Source organism: Amblyomma mixtum, chromosome 3, assembly GCF_055824585.1.
Source record: "Amblyomma mixtum isolate Tamu chromosome 3, ASM5582458v1, whole genome shotgun sequence".
Classification (NCBI taxonomy): domain Eukaryota; kingdom Metazoa; phylum Arthropoda; class Arachnida; order Ixodida; family Ixodidae; genus Amblyomma; species Amblyomma mixtum.
The window spans coordinates 388,754,236-388,776,086 of NC_143014.1; the positions used below are offsets into that span (position 1 = coordinate 388,754,236).

Consider the following 21,851-nt stretch of genomic DNA (forward strand, 5'->3'; position numbering starts at 1 on the left):
GGCTGATTTGAACGAGAAGCGAAAGCTTCAGCGTGCCACAGAGACGATGAAGAGCGGGATGAACGTCAACCAAGGAAAGCCATGTATTACCAAGCCTAGCCATCAATATGCTTCGCATCTGACTAGGATTAACATTAGCTAAGTCTCAGCCATTTTTTCGTCACACTGGTCTGGCGCAGCACCACAATGAGCACCAGAATGAGCGGCTCTGACTCCTGTGCGTCATCGGTAACGTTTCGAAGTGCTAGAAGATTAGTACACGTGCTTCAGTCGTTCTCTTGGAAGGAAGCTTATTCGGAAGGATGGACAGGCCTTTCGGCTTATATGTAACGTTTCACCATCTGCAGTCAACCTCTTACTGGTGATAAGTGGTAAGAAGTGGCAGATGAAAAGTTATAGTCCCCCCCCCCCCCCCATCTATGGTCGGGGATAGTCCCCTGCCTGCATTGCCACGCTAGCAGGTCCATGAGAACCGGCCGACGCTCTTGGCTGGAAGGGGATCCTTTGACGGGGAAGAACTGCTTTGCTCTTGAGTTGGACCCGACTGTGGTACCATCCGTCGGCCGCCAGTAGCGGACACTGCGCGTCTCATTGGAAATACTTTCATCTGTCTTCGATACAAGACTAGATAGCGGTGCCAGATGATTCGCGAAGATGTTCAAACTCATGGCCCACTCTCGCTGCAGAATCTCACTTATCAAATGATTCCTGCGTTCGCATGGACTAGTCCTGGCGGCCATAGGTAATCAATGGTAATCAACCCTCTCAGTACAGGCCGACTTCTATTTGTCCTCAGCGTCACTTTAAATGAAGCGGCGGAATAAAGAAAGTCGGCAGAGACACTTAAGACTGCTTGCTGGTGAGAAGGCGTATAAGCTTGCCCGCTCACTTTGTGAACGCAGTCGCCACGCTCTGATGCATGGTGTAACCGGATGTTACGCAGCTGGTAATTCTACCTCTGCATGGCCCTACCTAGCCGCCGCACCCTTCCGATATGTGCGCTAACTTCGTGATGGCAGTCGCCGCCGTACCGCGGCCTGCGCTCCGTCTCAAGGGTATGAGGCGATAGCTAATGAATTAAAGGTGCACTGAAGAGGAATCTGAACTCGTCTTTTTGCCGCGGGAACTCAATCTACACGTTCCGAGCATTCTTAGAAACTTCGATTCATTGCCATGTGTTGTCGATTTCCCTAATTAAATCGAATTAACGTCCGGCTCCCGCCTTTTATTTTTGCATTCTCCCCGTGCGGTGGGCGGAGTCGACCAAAACGTGGAGTGCCTTTCACCCAGTCCCGCGGCGGCTTACCGCTCTGCCACCGGCGGAGTAATACGTAGTAATCCGTAGTAGCAAATAGTCCGCGCGTATTTTTATTTCGGCGGGCTTATTTTGAGGCTACATTATCTGCGAATGAAACTGTTCACGTAAACCTAAAAACCAAAATAAAGCGAAAGCAAAGCCTCCGCGGAGCTGGCTGAAAAAAACTCCACTGTTGGTTGACTCCGCCCACCGTACGGGGAGAATTCAAAAAATAAAGGCGGGTGCCGGACATTAATTCCATTTAATTAGGGAAATCGGCCACAAAGGGCAGTAAGATCGCAGTTTCTAAGAATGCTCGGGAAGTATAGGTCGAGTTCCCGCGGCAAAAAGACGAGTTCAGATTCCTCTTCACTGCACCTTTAATGTCCATATGTGCAGAATTGATCTTTCTCTTATTAACGTTCATTAACATTGACAACTTCCCTGGGATGGGATGGCAGGTGCTGCCACCGGTTGAATTTGGTTGAATTTGGGTTCAGGTTGCGAGTCCTCGGTTTAGCGCGCCACTGCCACGTTTCGTCTTCTTCTGGTTCATAACATTACCCGGCGCCATCGAGGGACAGTCCCGAGCAATGGCTGAAGTACTGAGGTACAAGGTGAGGACGGATATCGGCAGGAAAGGCATGCAAAAAAGTGTACAGACTTCCCACAGCGATTAATGAACTGGTCTGATATTTACGGTCCTCGCGGTTTGATGACCATCACTTGTCAAGAACCACACGCCATAGGCTAAAGATGCGCCGGACGGCATGGGCGGGACAATGACGTCTTGTTTCGTGTCGTCCTGGCGTCGTAGCTGCAGTGATCCTTCGCATGGCCGTATGGTTAGGTTATTGCGGCCGCGTCTTCGTGTCGTTACTCCGTCAGTACTCCGGACGGGGTGAGCTAGAGCGACAGGTCAGATCGGGCTGGGTCAGTGCCTAGCGGCGGGATCCAGGAGCCTCGGACGGCATTGAAAGCGTCGATTCTGCCCGGCTCAGATGAGGATGAACAACAGCGTACCCACAGAAATGTAGTAATGGGGGGGGGGGGGGAGGCACGATTACATGATTATATATATGTAATTGTTGCAGGTCTAGTGAGAGTACTCCGTCCCGGGCCACTTCCCGCTTCACACTCTTCTGCTCTGCAACAATGTCTGATCACCAGATGTCTTCGTAACCTTAAACGAGAGCTCTATAAAGTACTCAATGCTGCCAAGCTTCGGTGCAGTAGAGCAAGACAAGCCTCGCTAAATCCTTCGGAAACCTGAGTGGTTTCGTTAACAGCGGGCAAGTCCACAACGCTTGCTACGCTGTAGCTTGCGAACATTCCTATTCGCTCTTATCGCAGTGCACGCATCTTTGCCATGGCTATGGATGCAGAGCTCCGCATGTGGCTACTCGGGACCGGGGAGTTTCCACGGTCGACGTGTCAGGCCTTCGTAGACCACTCGCTGAGCGACAACTCATGTTGTCCCACGTCACGCACTCGCACCCCCGTGGCACAAGTTTCCCCAAGCGCTCAACCTGGCATCCCGTCTGCTGAGTCCTCGTAGGCCTTTCCCTTTATCATTATCATCATCATCAACAACAACAACAGCAGCAGCAGTGTCTTGACTAGGCCCAGTGCAGTAAAGGGCCTCTCTCATATAACTCCAATAAACCCTGTCCTAAGTCGCTGCAACCAACTTAACCCCTCCAACTTCCTAGTGTCATTCGCACCTTACTCTCTGCTATCCTCTGCTACGCCCGCATGCCTTCTCTTCGAATCCAGTCCATTACTGTTAACGACCATCGGCAATCTTACTTTCACAATTCATGCCCTGCTTATGAACATTTTTTACTGAAACAGCGAGAGATATCATTAGAGAAAAAAAGGGTGCGCTGATAGCCTGCTTTCCTTCGGTGGGGAAAAAGAAATAGTGGATATTTGCGTAAAAGAACTTTGGCGCCAAAACCGACCGCACACAGTAAGAGAGACGGGACAAGCCCAACACTGTGTGTTGTCTGTTTTGGCGCTAAATCTTTTTAAGAAAATATGCACTGACTAGTTCCCCAGCAAGTATTACTAAATTCTGGCTAGTTTTGACGTTCAGCGTGACACTGAACTCGAGGAGGAGTGAAGAGCAAACAGAGAGCGCTATCAAAACATTTCTCAGGTAGCCAGATCTCTTTGTGTCTTCTGTCGCCCGCGCGTCGAACTGAGCTGACATTTAATATGTAAGTGTGGCAAATTCTGAGCCCTTTGCCTGTAATTTCTGTAGTAAGAGGATTTTCCGCCTATAAAAAGAAGAAATGATTAACTTGATGAAACATTCATTTATGACTTGGAAACCGCATAACACAAAGCGTAAAAGAAAAACAGTGATAGGCGATGTGTAACGTTTAAAAGAGCGAGGAAAGAACGCACGACAAACGAGGAAACACACACAACTCAAGCGCTTACCACCAAGTTAACAGGTCACACTCTGATTATTTAAACGATGCGAGGTTGCTGCAGCAGACAAGAGGAAACGTATGTGTGTACGGGCCGGCATCGGGTGATGAACAACGTTTATTCCCGATAAGATGGCATATATATACAGTGCGCTGACGTACTCAATCATGCGCAGATTATGCTGCAGCGAGTGACGTCAGACTTGCTCGGCTCTGCTACATCTTCCCTTCTTCGAACAAACCGGGTTCAGCGTCGCTCCGGTAGAGGGTACCGACAAGGTTCACGTCGCAACCTTGTGCTTCGACGTAGCTCTTGGCCGGGCTCTGTGCAAGGGTCTTCTTGAGGGGCGGAACTGGTTTCCTGTTGCGGACCCATCAGTCGTAGATGTTCTCGTGTGCGACGAATTTCCCTGCCGTCTTCAGTTTTGAGGATCGCCGAGCGAGGTTCGTTAGCTGGCCTGAGGACTACAGCTGGAGACCAGGCCCGGTTGATTGTGTCATACACGGTGACCTGCTGGCCTGGCGTCGCAGGTGGCAGGTACCTGCTGCCACGGTTGTAGTACGTCTTTTGGCGTTGGCGTATCTCACGAAGCCGGCTGTGGACCACGTTGCTGGGTATAGCTTGTGGCTCCAAATGGCTGGTAGGCACCGGGAGAGGAGTCCGTGTTTGGCGTCCCATCAGCCTCTGCACAGGGGACTGTAGCACATCATCACGCGGTGTATTGCGCCATTCCAGCAAAGCCATCTGAAATGCAGGCGTTTTAAGGGAACATTTTTTTAGAAGCTTCTTGGCTTCCTGCACCGCTCTTTCCGTCATGCCGTTAGACCGCGGGTGGTAGGGGCTTGACGTGACTTGGGCGATACCTAGGCTGTTCAGAAAATCTTTAAACTCACGGCTGTTAAAGGGCGGTCCATTATCACTGCATAACTTCACAGGCAAGCCATGAACAGAGAAAATTTCAGAGCACCAGGAGATCAGCGAGGTTGCTGTGGTGGTGCGAAGTTCCCGCAGTTCGAAAAAAAACGAGTAAAAGTCGACGATGAGGGCAAATTCGCGACCTTCGTAAAAGAACAAGTCAATGCCAACAACTTGCCAGGGTAGGGTGGGAACGTCGTGACTTAAAAGGGGCATTTTGGCGTTTCGCGGCTGTTAAAGGGCCTGGCGCAACTTTTCGAAGCTTTCTTGCTGCTTTTCCGTCCATACCCATGCAATTTCTTTGCGCAGCAAAGACCGAAGAGGGGCGGTCACTACAGACATGTTAGGGATGAAACGTTGCACAAAATTTATTGTGCCCAGAAAAACTTGCAGTTCCTTACTATTCTTTGGTGCTGGCATTTCCAGAATATCTTGCACGCGTTGTGGATCTACTCGCAGGCCGTCCACAGTGAGCACGTGTCCCAGATAGCGTACCTCGGTCTGGAAAAATGAACATTTCTTCAAGTTCAGTTTCAAGTTATGTTCGCGACAGCGTGTTAAAAGAAGCTGTAAGTGGTAGTCGTGCTCTTCTTTTGTCGTGCCCCATAATAGGATGTCATCCATTACTACTGCAACGTTTGGCAAACCTTCTAGCACGCGATGCATCGCTGCCTGAAACACTTCCGGGGCTGAGGCAATTCCGAAAGGCATGCGCAGGAAGCGATATCGTCCGTAAGGTGTGCTCATTGTGCACAGCTTCGAACTTGCGTCTGTTAGTTTGATTTGCCAGAATCCTGACGCTGCGTCTAGAGTTGTAAAGAACTTTGCTCCGGCAAGCCTAGGCACAACATCTTCAAGGGTCGGCATGGGGTAGTTCTCTCGTAGCAAAGCTTTGTTTAGTGCTGTGGGGTCTAGGCAGATGCGCACTTTTTCTTTCTTAAGCACCGTGACCATATGACTGGACCATTCTGTTGGCTCATTTACCTTGGATAAGCTATACCCAGCAACGTGGTCCACAGCCGGCTTATCCTGGGAGTTCAAGACAAAGGCTTACAGCAAACGCTTATTGCCGAAAACCCGTCGTATGAGAAGACAGTTACAATATGCCGAGCCCACGAACAAGGAAAGGAGCAGTTTAAGGAAATCAGGGAGGGCACCGAAACAGCAGGCGACGCAGTAGTCCATGCGGTCGGGCCGCGAAAACGGCCTTGTAGTCGTTGTGGTTATCTCACTCACCGTGGCGTGATGTGCCCGGCTCAAGGGAAGGTGTGCACGAATTGCGGTGGGCGTAATCACTTCGCTCAAGCATGCAAAGCACTGGCGCCCCGTCAGGACAGAGGTTCGAAAAAAGAAGTGCGCCAACTGCAAGACGACGATGACAGTGATTTCATTTTGCAAACTTTGACCGTCGGTGCCCTAGCCTCAGACCATTGGAGCGCGACAGTTTACATCGAAGGACGCCCATACACGTGCAAGCTGGACACAGGAGCTAACTGCTGTGTAATTTCAAGCAAGGATGTCGACAAACTGCCGAGCAAACCGCACCAAGAGTGTCGCGTAACGTTAACAGCGTTCTTCGGCCATAAAATTCACCTTCCCTTGAGCCGGGCACATCACGCCACGGTGAGTGAGATAACCACAACGACTACAAGGCCGTTCTCGCGGCCCGACCGCATGGACTACTGCGTCGCCTGCTCTTTCGGTGCCGTCCCTGATTTCCTTAAACTGCTCCTTTCCTTGTTCGTGGGCTCGGCATATTGTAACTGTCTTCTCATACGACGGGTTTTCGGCAATAAGCGTTTGCTGTAAGCCTTTGTCTTGAACTCCCAGGATAATCCGGCTGCGGGGCAAGCGGTCTTCCAAGTCTCCGAACTCGCAGTTTTTTGCTAGTAGCTTTAGGTCTGTCAGCCAGTCGTTAAAAGGTTCCCCTTGTTTTTGGTCTCTTGATCCGAAGCGGAACTCATGGAATGTCAGATTCGTCGATGGTTTGTAGAATTCCTCAAACTTTTCAAGCAAAATGTCGACGTCGTTCTTGTCCTTTTCCCCGTCGAATTTGAAAGTGCTGTAAGTTTTCCTGCCGTCTTCTCCAATCGTTACAAGTAACGTCGCTGCTTGCACTTCTTTAGGCTGTTTGCTTAACTGGGTGGCCGTGGAAAACAGCATGAACTCACTTTTCCATGTTTTCCAAGCAGTCCATGCGTCGCCCGAGGTGTCCAGTGGTTTCGGGGCCGGGAGCAGTGTCGACGGGGCGGACATAGTGAATGGGCACCGCTGCCACCATGTGTACGGGCCGGCATCGGGTGATGAACAACGTTTATTCCCGATAAGATGGCATATATATACAGTGCGCTGACGTACTCAATCATGCGCAGATTATGCTGCAGCGAGTGACGTCAGACTTGCTCGGCTCTGCTACAGTATGGACGTGTCCATGGGCAGAGTACAAGCTGTCGCATTTTGTGCATCAAGAGCGCGCGAGTGCTTGAAACAGCTCAAGTTCTTCGTAGTGCGACAAGGGAAACCTTTTGACACACATATGAAGGTGGGGCATTGATTGTTTTTCTATGATACGTTGGCTATATGTAACACACAATCGATCAATGACATACCGCGCGATGAACAAGAAATGTGCCACAATGAGAAAACACGAATAGTGAGCATGTAATGAGCACAATACACTCAAGATGCTGTTTGCTGCAACACTATATATTAGGTCTGAGGTGAAATAAATTCTCTCACTTAACACGGGTGCCTCCCAAGTGCGCGGATAGAAGTGTGCTTCTCAAGACCGAGATATCTTCAAAGGCATCCGAACATGACCCATGACATACTCAATATCTCTGGTGTAGTATTATAAGCAACGGTTTCAAGAGGATCATCACTGACATCAATCCATCTATAGCAAAACTCGATCGGAATAAAAAACTTTTATTTCGCTCTTTGCAGCGTAAGTAAGCGCAGTTTTTCTGCATTAGCAGGAAGTATTGTGCGCAAGTAGCTACAACCGCATAATTCCCTTCTGCTATTTTAGCTTGTATTTGCCAGAAGACGGAAAAGTGCGTTTATATGGTGCGCCAACAAGGTTCCTGTGATTGGCTACTCCTCATACGTACTGCAAACATGGGTTGATAAAAGAACTGCTGCGCTTGGACCCGCTAATTTTGACGGCCGCAGAAAGTTATTAGCATGTTCCAAATAGTTGAAATTCATGCCCCGATTTCCGTTCTTAAACGCCAACCGGGTAATGGTGGTAACCACGGAAACTGTTTTTGTATTCAAGTAGTACGTTAAACTTTCTACTTACAAGGCTAGAAGTGCAGGCTAGTTGCTTTTTAATGGTCAGAAAGCGACGCTGATGCCAAGGACGAATGCGCATGGTCGGGACACAGCGCTGTTCGGTGGTAGGTGGTAGTGGTTTATTTAAGAAAATAAAAAGTGAAGCAAAAGAGTGTTGCCGGCCGCGCCAATTGCTATCTAATATCTTAAGCACCCGAGCTGCAGCCGGCGGAAACGAAAGGGAAAGGAAGAGGATAGTAAGGAGAAGTATAGAGGGGAGCGACAGCGAGAAAGGACAGGGGAGAGCTTTGTACACTATTTACAAAATACAAAAGTAATCAAGTTCGCGCCGCTCGCGCGCTAATGTCCAAGCATTGTCCGAAAATAAGTGCGCGCGAGCGGCCACTGCGCACAATCACTTACACAAGAAGTAAACTGTATGTACATAGCCGCGCGCACGTAGCCTCCTGTCTCGGACTAATCGCGCGCGCGGTACACTGCACTAGCGGCCGGGGTGGGGCGCCCGGCCGCGTATACCGTCCGAGGTAGCACCCACGGAGCGTTCGTGTCACGCCTGCACTACCTGGCATAGAGCAAGCGGGGAGTCAAGTCCGCCTGCTCAATGAACGCACAGAGGCTCACCATTGTTCTGTCACGGGTGTGCGCACTGCCGCGCGGCCACAGGAGCGCTTCGAGACTGTCCGGGATGATTCCCAGCGCCCTGTAGGCCGCGAGCATCTCGCGACGCGGCACTGCAGAAGCGGTACAGCGAAGGAGCATGTGCTCCAATGTCTCCACTGCGCCGCAGTCAGCGCACGCGTCGCTCGACGAAAGTCCGTGGCGCACCCGTCTTTCCCCGGGCAACACGCAGCCGACGCGCACTCGGATGATCATCGCCCGCTGGAGGCGCGACAGTGAGCGCGCGCCGACGAGAGAAATGCGCTCTCCTCGCGCGATGCGAGGGTCCGGGTGTTGCTGACGGAGGTGGTCGTAGATCACCGCACGCACGTCTTCCAGGGCGAGCGGTTCGTCGCTGGGAGGAAGCTGAAGTGCGGCGGTGGCGAGCTCGTCGGCTTGCTCGTTGCCGCGGATGCCGCAGTGACCGGGCACCCACTGCACGCGAATACTGCATCTGCGCTCCGCGAGGCGCTCAATGCGCTCGCGTAACGCGCACAGCAACGGGGTGCCACGGCCGGGAGTCTGCAGGCGGCTGAGGGCGGCACGGGAATCACACAGCAGAGCACACCTGGGTGGCGGCGGAGTAAGGGTAAGCACCAGTTCCAAGCCCAGGCGAAGACCCAGTAGCTCCGCCGTGGTCGAAGAGCCCAGGTAAGCCACTCTTTGCTGGCGGTGCAGCTGCAGGGCGGGGATGGTGGCCGCTGCGGCGAGCGAGCAGTTTTCGCTCACCCCGGAGCCGTCAGTGAACACAAGCAGATGGTCGCGCAGTTGCTCGTAGATGACGGCTCCGGCTAGCTGCTGCACTGCACATAGTGGTGTGCTGCGTTTTCCCGCGATGCCGACGATCTCTCGCTGTACCTCCGTCGTGAGGGGCCAGGGGGAGCAAAGGCCGTAGGGGGGCGTGGCGCGCGTCAGCTGGTCATATTCCTGCAGTGCCGCGCCCATTCTTGAGCGCGGGTAGTGACGAAGGCGCTGCAGGAGTTCCGCGCCGTCTGGTGCGCGGTGAAGGCGGTCAGTGTGGTGCAGCGAGCGCTGCGTGGCCTGTAGCTGCAGCGGCCACGCGCCCGCCTCGGCCAGTGTCGCCTCGCATTGCGAGTTTCCGGGTAGACCGAGGCAGGTCCGCAGCGCTTTGCGATGCTGCACCTCCAGTGCCTTCCATGATGGTTTGCGCACCGTGACGAGGGGCAGCGCGTAGAGTATCGCCCCTAAGGCTGCGGCGTTGTAGAGGCGCAGCGCAGCCTGCTGAGAAATCCCCTGGTCCCGGGCGGTGAGCTTGTGCACAGCGGCTGTAGTCCTATTCATCTGCTGGCAGGCCCTAGTCGCCGCGGGGCGGAAGGAGAGGCGCTGGTCGATTTCCAGGCCGATGTACCGCACGGAGCTCTTCCACGGCAGCGGCGTCCCAGCCAACGTCAGCGGCGCCAGGCGGGCGCATCTGCGAGCTGCGCAGGCCATGGCTGCAGTCTTCTCCGCGCAAAGCGCAGGGCCGAGGCCCCGCAACCGGTCGCCGATAGCGTCAAGGGACCCCTGGAGACAGTCTCTCACGCGGGAAGCCTCACCCGGAGGTCCCAAGCACCACAGAGCGATGTCGTCCGCGTATATGGAGATGTACACGCGGTGCCGGTTGCCTGTGGGCAGACAGCCCGGCACCGCCGACATCGCCACATTGAAGAGGAACGGGGACAACACCGACCCCTGCGGCACGCCTAGATCCACCGGGCGGGGCTGACAGAGAGCCGCTCCCACGCGCACGCGAATAGTGCGCGCGTTGAGGAACCCCTGCACATAACGCAACAGACGACCGGCCACGCCCGCCTCTTCCAGCCTCGCGAGAATTACCGCACGGTGGACGTTGTCAAACGCACTCGACACGTCGAGCAGCAAGAGCAGTGCTACCTGCCGCGCCGCCACGGCGTGCTCGAGTGCGGAGACAACCTCCGCGATTGAATCTGCCGCGCAGCGCATCCCGCGAAACCCTGTCTGACGCTCGTCGAACAAGTCTGCCTCCGCGGCCAGCGCATGCAGGCGTTGGAGCGCCATATGCTCCATCAGCTTGCATGCCGCCGACGTTAGCGCCACTGGCCGGTATCCGCTGAGCTCCGTGGGTGGGCGGCCTGGCTTCGGTATCGCGCAGACGACCGCTGTGCGCCACTCCTCAGGTAGCACCCACACCAGGTTGAGCTGCCGCAGGAGGACTTGACGTTGTTCCGCGTCCAGGTTGCGCAGCATCTGGTACATAACCCCGTCTGGCCCGGGCGATGAGCGGCGGGTGCAGTGGTGCAGTGCGTCGTTCAGTTCCGCCGCTGTGAAGAGCGCGTTGCACGGGCCGTCATCCGGGGCGGGGGAAGAGTACCTGGCGTCAAAACTGGGGCCCGATGTCGTCACTGCACTGCTCGCGGGACGCTGTGGCGCAAATCGGTCAGCGAACTGCTCAGCCAGCTGTTGGTTTGTTTGGACGCTCGAGATGGCGAGAGCGGCCAGGGGCTGAGGGTTCGCCTGAGGTGTAGTGATGCGCCGCAGGGTGGTGAAGAGCCGCCGCGAGCTGCGATCCTTCTCCATTGTGTTGCAGAGAGAAGCCCACTGCCGTCGATAGAGCTTGTTGGAGTGACGCCTTGCCGCTGCGTCCAGCCGATTGTAGACCGTCCAGTCTTCTGGCTTGTCCGTCCGTCGCGCCCTGCGCTCCGCCTTGTCCCTTTTGTCGCGCAGATCGAGCAGCTTATTGTCGGGTGTTGGCTGACCTGCCCGCACCTCTGCGCGACGCGTGGCTGCGAGGGCGCTCCGGACAAGACTGGTGAAGTAATCGGCGCCGAACGCAGCGGCGGAGTCCACCTCTTGGCGGAAGCGGCCCCAATTCACGATTGCGTACGTACGCATGGGGCGCGCCTCTATAGCAGTGGGCTCTATGGTGATGGAGAAGTGATCCGAGCCCCAGAGGGATGGTGCACGACGCCAGGTCGCCTCGATGCCGCTGGACGCGAACGCAACGTCGTTGCAGGAGCCAGACGATCCACGCCGTCGGAAGGTGGGCTGGCCAGTGTTGAGAGGAGTGAGTCCCAGCTGCGTTGCTGTGTCATGCAGGTCGTCGCCGCGCCGGTCGTTGCGCGCACTGCCCCACGCACAATGATGGGCGTTGAAGTCACCAACTATGAGCTGGCGCGGGGCACAACACGACGACACTGCACGAAAACACAGCGCGTTCCATGCCACAGCTGGGCGCACATAAACACTGGCCACTGATGTGTCAACACCCCTGACGCGCACTGTCACTGCCACGCACTCCTGAACGTCACTCGTCGCCGCCGCCGTGCCGACGAGCGCGTGCTGGACGTCGCGTCGCACATAAATGGAGGCCCGTGATTTTCCGGGTCGATGGGCTTGGTCGCCGCAGGGGATTGATGCACATGACTCCTCCTCACACTTCGTTGGTGAATAGTAACCGATGTAGCCGGGCAGCCGCCTTTGGGGCTCCCCATCCCGCAGCCGGACGTAAGTTTCTTGCAGCGCGATCACCTCTGGTTGTTCGGATGTTATGCGTAAGCGGAGCTCAGCGTATCGCGCTGCAAGGGAGCGGACGTTCCATTGCAGGACTGTGGGAATGCGGGGTACTGCCCGGCGACTAGCCATGTTGTTGGCTGTTTAGTGCAGGAGGGACTGTCGCTTCCTCACAGATGCGGCGACCCTCGGAGCCCTCTGGCAGGAGCACGCTTAGTGCTCTCAGCGCGGCCTGCAGGCGCTCGATTAAGGCGTCGCGTGCGTCCAGAGGGGAGCCACCGGAGTTAGTCGGTGCGGGCCTCACTGGTGCGGTGCGTGAACCGGCCTGCTGCTTGGGATGCCGCCCCCGCTGCTTCTGAGGCCGGAGCTGCTGAGAAGGCTGCTGCTGCTGCTTGCTGTGGCCCGCAACCTGCGCATAGCTGCGCTTGCTTGGTTGCTGCTGTGCAGCCTGCGGAGCCGTTTCTTCGCGTACAACCGCGCGCACGGCCCGTCGTGAGAGAGGCACCTCTGACGAAGCCAAAATCGTGGCGACATGCCTCTCTCGTTGCCAGTGCGGGCATGAAGGGTCCGTGGCAGGGTGTCGACCGTCGCAGTTTGAGCAGCGCGATTTTCCGCTGGTGCACGCTCCAGTGTCGTGTGGTCACCGCAGCGGGCACAGCGGGCAGCAGCTCTGCAGGTCTCGGTGGCATGGCCCAGGCTGGAACAGCGGGAACACTGCAGTGGGCGCGGGCGGCAGGGCCGGGCAGCGAGGCGCCGCCTGTAAATGAACACATGCGGCGGCGGGATCGGCGCCGCAAATCGGAGAAGCAGCGTGCTTCCCGACAGCGACGCCGACGTCACTGCCACCGCCGACTCCACTGCGGCAAGCAGCTGGGCCGCTGAGCGGCGCGCGTCCACGCCGAACACGAGCCCACTGGACTGGTTGCGAGGAGCTGGCTCCCTGGCGCACACAGCCAGGCCACGGATGATAGTCGTGGCCAGAAGCGAGCCGAAGGTAGCTGCGCAGCCGGTGTCCACCGCCACCACGTTCCGCCGCGTATTAACGCGAACCGCCAGCACGCCTGGGCGCGGGCCCAGCTCCTCAGCAATCTCCCAGCCCTGTTCCCTGCTTATGGCCACGCCGCGTTCCGCTGGCCGGAACAGGACTGTCCAGTGGAGCTCCTCATGGACCGCCACAGCAGCAGCAGCTCTCTGCAGGGCAGCCTTACGCCTTCGCTGTGCTCGGGTTGAAGCCTGGCACCAGGGGATCAGGCTGGCGGTCTCCAGTGAGCATGAGGATGCCAGGGGGGCGTGGCGTTCGTTGCTGTCAGGCACGCTGGCAGCGTGCACCGCGCTCCGTCTGAGAGCCGCAGCAGCGGCCTCTGGGTCACGTGCTGGGTTTGCTGGCTTCTGCGCCGCGTCAGCCGAAGTCGTCACCGGCAGCTGGTCCCTCAGGGTGGGGGCTTGCGTTCCGGCGAGAGCAGGGGGAAAGCAGCCAGCACTGGCAGACACGCCATTGTCGGCTGTCACCTCCCTGGCTCTTTGTCCTGTGCCGCTCCCTCTGGACGCGGAGGGGGAGGTGAGGCAGGTGCAGTTAGCTGCAGCGCTTCGCGCTTAGCAGCAGATTCCTCGCCCCCGCTGCCTTTGTTCCCCTCCCCTTCTTCAGAGTGGGTGGAATGGCGCCGCTTGCGATGGGTGCTTTGATCAATGGCGTCGTCCCCCTCTGGCTCTTCTACTGCTGCTTCCACCGCTGCTGGAATGTAGCCGCCGCCGAGTGGTGGCTGCAGGAGCGAGCTGGCAATGGCGGCTCCCACGTGTTGGTCCGCGCGCGCCGCCATCGCAGCAGCACGTGGCGGAAGGGCCAAGGTGCGTAGCGTTGCCTTCGCCGTCTCCGGAGTCAGGGCAGCGCGCTGTGTTGCGCGTTGCACGCACTCTATCCACCTCTCTAGCAGCGGAGATGAATCGATAGACCGGTCGCGGCGTGCGCTCTGCGAACGAGGTCCGTCCGGCACAGTCCTAGGCTTGCGCATTCCGCGGCTGCGGGCCTCCTGGTGGGGCTCCATGGCCGGGGGGCCACGGGAGGTGGTTATCCTAGGTCCAGGTCCGTTGCCTGCGGGTCGTACGTGCAGGCGATGCGGGCCCAACCCGGTTGCTGCACGGCCTAGCTAGGCCCGGCCGAAGTCGAAGGAGCGTCAACAAACACGTCAAACTCGGTCAAAGGTCAGAACCGGTCTCCCCCGCTGTTTGCGTCCCGTTTCTGTCTCCGTTCCTGACCTTCCCGCAGTGTTAAAGATTCACTTCTAGTTCGCCTGAAACTTTGATCTTAGTGTGTTCCAACATTGAAGTGCTCAAAGAGTTATAAAGCACAGCCTCTAACAATACATGACGACGACAACAACCTTATTGCGGAACTCGAATCTAGCCACGCTCTTAATAACTTTTTTTCTCCAGTTTTTACAAAAGAACCTGAAGGTGACCTACCGGATTTCCCAGCGTTCGGCCCTCCCAGCTATGCCACAGATTACATTTGATGCTAACAGAATCATGAAACTTACATCCTCATATGGTGTTGACGGCATAAATTCTAATATCCTAAAAAATACTAAAAACACTGTAAGTGTAATATTGCGCCACCTCTTTCAGCAGTCCATATCAACAGGTGTGCTTCCACAAGATTGGAAAGTTGGTAAGATCATTCCAGTCTCCAAAAAGGGCTCACCTGTTTCATGCAAAAATTACCGCTCCATTTCCCTCACAAGCGTCTATTCGGAACTAATGGAACATATTATTTATTCGCACATATTCGCACAAATTCCTTGTCTCCGTAAAATTCTTCCATACTAACCAGCATGGCTTTTTGAAAGGCCGTTCATATGACTCCTAATTGGCTCTCTTTATTAATGACCTAAGCTCCAACCGTGACCTAAAGGTTCCTACTGACACTCTCTTCCTTGATTTCGAAAAATCGTTCGATAAAGTACCGCCTAAAAGACTGCTACTAAAGATATCGTGTCTAAATCTTAATTCGTTAGTATTGGAACGGCTTTGTAACTTTTTGACTAACAGAGAGCAATTCGTCTACGCTAACAATCATTCTTCTCCACGTAGCCTGGTCATTTCAAGTGTTTCCCAAGGTAGAGTCCTAGGACCTTTGCTTTTCCACATATATATTAACGATCTTCCTTAGTATTTCGTCTATCATCCGCTTATTTTCTGAGGATTGTGTAATTTACCGCCCATTCACTAACAGTACTAACGCTGGCATTCTTCAACAAGATCTTAACCGAATCCAAACTTGGTGCGTACGTTGGTTAATGTCTCTCAAAATTTCCAAAACATGTTTGATTTCGTTCATCGTCGGCAGATGCATACTCCTTCTAAATACACTCTTTTCGGTTCAGAAGTGTCGTTCGTCTCTTCCTGTAAGTACTTGGGTATTACTGTAACGCAAAACCTAACATGGCCATCTCATATCGTGAACATCGCTAACGACGCTAATCGTTCATACGGTTTCATACGGCGTAATCTACGATTTGCCACCCCATCCATCAAATCATTAGCATACATAACTTTTGTCCGTCCTAAACTAGAATATGCTTCAGCAATATGGGATCCTCACGAGACTAACCTCTCTTTAACCTTAGAAAAAATACAAAATGGGGCTATCCGCTTCATTTATTCACATTATTTGTGCTACACTAGTGTGTCTGCTTTAAAATCTAGAACTAACTTACCCAGCCTTGAAACGCGACGAAAAATTTCTCGATTGTGCCTCTTTCATATGTTTTATCATTCATCTTTTTGAGAATCGGCCATATCACCTGCTTATCGCCTCTCAAGCCGTATTAACCACCATAAGGCCGTCTACTCCCCCACCGCAAGAACTACCGCTCATTCTCGATCTTTTTTCGTCACGTCATCCCGGGACTGGAATGATCTACAGGACGCCGTGCATCACATCAACGCCATCCATTTTAAAAACGCTATCAAGACCATTGTCGTTTAACTGCCATGCCTGTGTCTCATGTAAAGCCCCATATCAGGGGCCTTCGAGGTATCAAATAAAAAAAATTGCAAATTCACGTCACCAAAATGCTACTCGCTGCAAAATCAGTTAATAAAATCTTGGCATTTCAGGCGCTGCCAAGTTTACACTCATCACAGCTATTGCATCAGCCTGAACAGCTATAACTTCTACAAATCATTTTGCGCCAACAGCGCAATCCTGTTGCAGGCAGCCGAAGAAACGACTACCAAGCACTGATAGCCGACGCGCATTCGACGTCTCCCGCACACGCGCTAAAGACTGTTTTCCAGCAAAGCATAGAACCTTGTCAGAACAATGCTTAGGCTCTCAATGCAAAGGCGAATGCAATGCGGGAACCCGGACTCGCAAAGCGGGAATCCCAAGAGCAAGTCCACAATACGTGCCGACCGTCTCAATCATGGGGTGGTGGGATGGGAACAAACGGATTGGATAGAGAGCGTGGACACCAGAATACACGGTACTTAGATTGCCATAGAAATGAGGAAAGTTGAAAGAGAAATTCTCACAACATAGTCCTATAAGAAATAGTCGGGCGCATTCGATAAGCGTGTCTGAATTCAACGATTTGTGCCTAGGTAATATGAAAAAGTGTATTAGGTCCCTGTTGTGACGCCCATGAAAGCTCGAACCCGGGCTCCATTTGGTAGCGTGTTGCGTCCTCGGGCTGAGGAATGTCTGAAGCTTCGAAGGTTGGGGATACGAGAACAAGCAGGTTTAATGGTTTTTTTTTAAGACACTTATTTACATAAAGAAAGGCAGAAAAGCAAAGAAACAAAAATTAAGAGTTCAAAGCGTCGAGCGACTGGATGAGCATGTTACCCAAGGCCCAGAGCGTTCGTTCTGGTTGCGACTGAGAGAAGGATGAAAAGGAAAAGTGCACGGGCCTGCCAACTGGCTCCTGCCGAGCCACCACCGCTGCCACGTCCAGATAGAAGAGAGGTCAAAGATAAGAGGACAGAGTAAAAGAGAGAGTTAAAGGGGTGGAGACACCAAATTTGTGGTTCGCGCGTTCTTAGTTTCAAACGTTTCTTATGGCTCCAGGAAGCATGATACACACTCAAAGATTCATATATTCACAGTGAATAATTTATTATAGCATTTTTAGGTGAATGATTTTCGGTTTCGGTTTCGGAACGCCGAGTTGTACAGTGACGTCACAGAGGGGGAAGATCAACTGCTTCGCTTGGTCACGTGGGCCCACAAAAAGTTGTGACGCACCTACTGCTGCATCGTCTGCTTTCTCACACACGTGCTGACCAGCACATGAAAACAAACAACTGCATATCTAGTCCCAGCAGCTCGGATTCTGACAGATCTGATTCCAATGAGGGAGGACATCGACTTTTTTTTGTTCGCACGCTAATATCGCCTTCGCGGGTTCGCGTGAGGATGCGAAACACTTTGCAAAATGCCAGTAAGCATCGCTGCGCCGCTCTACCCAAGCTGCGCCCACAACCGGTGTCACACTTCGCTACCGTGCAGCAGTACCTGAGCGCTGCTTGGGATGGTGTACAAATACCACAAGAAAAGACAAGATCGCCTTGTTATCAGAACTGCCAGCTATACTCGAGCAGCGACAAAGCATGTCTGCTTATGTTGGGAGCTTTCGGCGACGGCACCGCTCGCGGGCGCTCCGGGCGACGAGCTCTGCTGCTGCCTGGCTGCCGTGGTCGTCGCTAGGCCTATAGCCTGTTTAGCAAGCGGCCGGCGCTTCGGAAGTCGCCTGCGCTATAATGAAAGGCCTACTTTTCACAAATAGCTGTAGTGTTAACAGAATCATCTCACAATAAAATAATAGTATGGTCAATCTCATCGACGCCTTCGGCAGCGGAGCTAGCGGGCGCCAGGCGAGCCGGACCCCAACGTCGCGCCAGTGGCAGCTGCTAGGCGCGGTTGTTGCAAGAAATTTGCTCATATCACAGTTGTTACCTCTACCAGCAGCTCAGTATTGGTCAGCGATCCTCAAAAATGACACTTTTTTCACATTTCTTGTCCCATGGTTTATTATTTACGTCAAGAACACTCTTTAGCTCGCTTTTATGAAGTCGGCAGACTGTATCCAGGCTGACCGACCGGCCGGCAGATTCGGCGTACTTCACGTCCTCACAAGAAAATACAAAACAGCCATGCTACCAGAAAGGATGCTTTCTAGATTCGAGATACGACAGCATGATTGTGCTAAAAGGGGATCTTTCGGCAACGACACTGCCTGCGGCAACGCCGGCCGACGACCTGCGCGCTGGTCCCAGACTGCCCTAGTCGTCGCTAGGCCTAGCTGCTTTCGCATAGACTCCGCAGCTGAGGGCGCTTCGGGACTGGCCAGCGCTCAGAAACGTGCTCCGCTCGGCACCCCTTTACTGTGAACTCGTCCCATAATAAAATATATGTTCGATTTCTACGACGTCTTCAGCAACAGAGCTAGCAGACGGCAGGCGAACCGCACCAGGTAGCAGCAGCACAAAACCGGCTATGGGATGAAATTTGCATGCATATCGCAGTCATCACTTCTACCAGGAACTCGGTATTTGCCAACGATCGTCAGAAACGATGCATTTTTGATATTCATATATCCCAGGGTTTGCTATGAACGTGAACAAACAATACTATCGCGTTCTTCAGATGCCGGCGTTCGGCACGAAGACTGGCGCAGGCCGCCCGGCTCCAAGGAGTGCGCCCTATGTCATCATGACGCTGCCGCTCTCCGCGCTCGCATTGGCTGCCGCTTCTCGTCGTTGTTGTTGCCGCGAGCGGCCCGCCGTTGACATCTAGCAGGCCGGACGCAGGCAACGAGCTGCAATCGGACGTTGCGACGCTGTTCGCAACGGCGCGCCACAAACCGAGCGAGCGGCGGTTAGCAGCAAACGCGGCTCGCTGGCGCGGCGACTGCGCTCACGCGGCTGTGCCCCGCTCATCCTACGTCACTGTATTTTGGTATGACGTCACTAAAACTTTCATTTTTCTACACCCCTTGTGACGTCATGGTTGATGGCGCTAGCGATGGGTCTAGATCGTGAGAGTGAGCATTTAGGTAATCTTTGGAACCGAATTAAAATATCTTTTAAACGTTTGTTGCGTCGAACACCTGGCTGTGAGTGCCCTTGCATACATAGGAATCCCATAGTAGGCTTTTTATAGCTTCAAAATTTGGTGTCTCCACCCCTTTAAGACGCGCGTCGCAACAACCGCGTCCGCCGGAACGGACGCTGGCTGAAAAAACAGATACACGGCCGCAGCCCGAAGGCTGCGAGCCGAATGCCACAGATATTTTCCGTTCGTTCTCACTTAGGGCGCTGGTTAAATAGCCTAAAGCTCCGCCCCTTAACCAGGCGGCAATTCATCGCTACACAAAGATCGGCCCAACACAACACAGCAAACGGAGGCACCTGTTGCAGAGTCCACACGTGGAAACTGGCGAGGAGGAAACGTAAGTCTGCACTTCTTTCGCACTGCGGTGCTACATTCCTGCAAGCAGCACTTGTCCATCGAACACAGGTGTGGCGTAGACATGCTGGCGCCGCGGTAGCATCTGCGTCGGCTTCCTACGATTCGTTCCGGGTCCTCTCAGACGAGGTGAATCCTTTCTTCCCTTGTCGTTGGTCCGTCGTCGGTCGCTTCTAGAAGGGAAGGTCGTTCGCACCGAGCCGAGCGTGGGAAGAGCTCCATCGACCACTTCCCAGCTAGTCATTCTTTTTAGTGGGGTCATTTGGGGTCAAACGACCTTTCGAAATTTCCGCTGTTGAATCCGCCACCGTTTTCATCGCGGGTCTCAACTTGGGTCGTAACAGTCCCACTGCATGTAAAATTAACGTCTTGAGTGGCTGCCAGTTTTCCTAGCTGAGCGTTTGTAAACCAAATCTCTGGGTACTGTTGGTGAGTTTAACTAACGAATCACAGTTTCCTGAATTGCGAGATAACTAATGACCCACCTCAATTCGTGTAATCCCTTGCACAACCACCGACCCACCGTATGAGGATTCAGTACGGGTCTAGGCAGCGCTGAACTTCATCTGTTTTCTCTAAAGCCGAATGGTATTCGCTGCCGTTACATGAAGCTAATGGCGGCGTTACAAGCAGTTTCACTTCACGATCAGGAAGTGCGTGGGACGTCGGAAAATGTCAGGATGGCATCACTATATATCCAGTGGCGCCATGTGAATGACTCCTGTATGTGCCACATACACCAGCAGATACTCTGAGTGACTAAGGAAAGTCTGTATCAGTGCGACACTATCAGCTGGCATGTTGAGCAGATATCTGTGGGCCTGGACTCAGTAATAGAGTTCGAGCTTCCGGGAATAGCGAAAAGAAGCATTGATGGAGCAGGCAAATTAAAGAGTACCGGGTGCTTTCTTCGGGGTCTTCAGTACCCTTCGACAATGCGTGAAGACATCAACTTGGTCATACCAGAAATTCCAAATAGAGCTGCAGTAGCGGCGTTGCTAACTTGCAGTGCCAGCTCAGGAAAGTGGAAAGCTGCATTGAGTAAATTATGCGACCCTTTTTTTGAGGGTTTGCAGGATGAGTCGTCTGTTTTTCGTCACTCATTGGACAAAATCTATGACATCGTTTCTGAAGGTGCGTGTGTATTCCCGGGCGGCGAGCACCGCTGCAAAAAAAACCTTATCAGATTGACCAATTTTGCAGTGAAGCCGAACGCCGCGCAGCCCAGCGCGTAGACGAAGAGGAACACGTGGAAAGGCTGCGGCGCAGCGCTGGGGTCCCCGGGGTCCACAGCCTTCGGCTTCTGATGGCGAGCGGCCAAGCCGGCTTCAATAACAGCCCGCAGTGTGCGACGGTGCAGGTACCTGCGAGAGAGATCGTTGGCGTTAAATAACACTATGGCTTACCGAAAAAGCGCACAAGTGAAGAATGTCGTACGCCCTTGCGCTCGGGATCTCTTTGCACCGCAGTTAGTGTCCTTTTAATGGCTGACGGAACAAACGCGGGTTAATCACATCCTAGTCGAAATCAAGAGGAGTAAATGTGCTTGGGCAGGGCATATAATGATAACCGCTGGTCCTTAAGGGTAGCGGAATGGATTCCAAGAGAAGGCAAACGTAGCAGGGGGCGGCAGAAAGTTAAGTGGGCGGATGAGATTAGGAAGTTTGCGGAAATACGGTGGCCGCAACTGGCAAAGGACAGGTTTAATGGGAGAGACATGGGAGAGGCCTTTGCCTTGCGGTGGGCGTAGTCAGGCTGATGATCATAATGATGAGGAGTGTCCTTTACCGTCAAAACATAAGCTTTGCCTAAGCGAACAGGGAGAACGACCAGACCAGAATTGACTCACTTATGAGGAAATGACAGAAGTGCATACTAGTTTCCCGGTAACATCCAAGGTTTGTCCGATGAGGGAATTTCAGAGCGCCTTCTCCTTTATAGGCGCCTTAAGTGAATCACTAGTGTTGGTAACGTCCTGGAGAGAGCGGCGGTTCAGCAGAAAGAACTACCGAAGCTCGAAACGGGAGGGGTGCTCGGGTGCATTGTAAAATACCCGTCAGCCTTGCAGGAACCGCAACCGTTCATTATATGCGTTATAGGGTTAAGAACAGTTGCACAACAACAAAATCCTCGGATAAACGAGGCGTAATACCTGGTCATCGACCGTGCGCATGTCGTTAGAACCACGAGCAGAAAAGAATAAAGTGTGATGAAGAAGAAGTGCTCGCGTGGCAGCGGGATTGCTCTCGGCGAGCGCGCGCTTCCTGTTGGTGCCGTTGGAACCAGTGC

The 21,851-nt window shown here is 53.6% G+C and overlaps 1 protein-coding gene across 1 annotated transcript in view; it reads right to left on the reverse strand.

Annotated features, from left to right (window-relative positions):
• Nucleotides 1–3,951: 3,951 nt before the first annotated feature.
• The window catches only part of LOC149357136 (uncharacterized), a 45,612-nt gene continuing 27,712 nt past the window's right edge, over nt 3,952–21,851 (reverse strand). The window contains exons 3-4 of the mRNA XM_089576517.1: nt 4,194–4,420; nt 3,952–4,096 (exon numbers count right to left, since the gene is read on the reverse strand). Of these exons, the coding sequence (XP_089432643.1) occupies nt 3,952–4,096; nt 4,194–4,420 (372 nt within the window). The remainder of the gene's footprint in view (nt 4,097–4,193; nt 4,421–21,851) is intronic.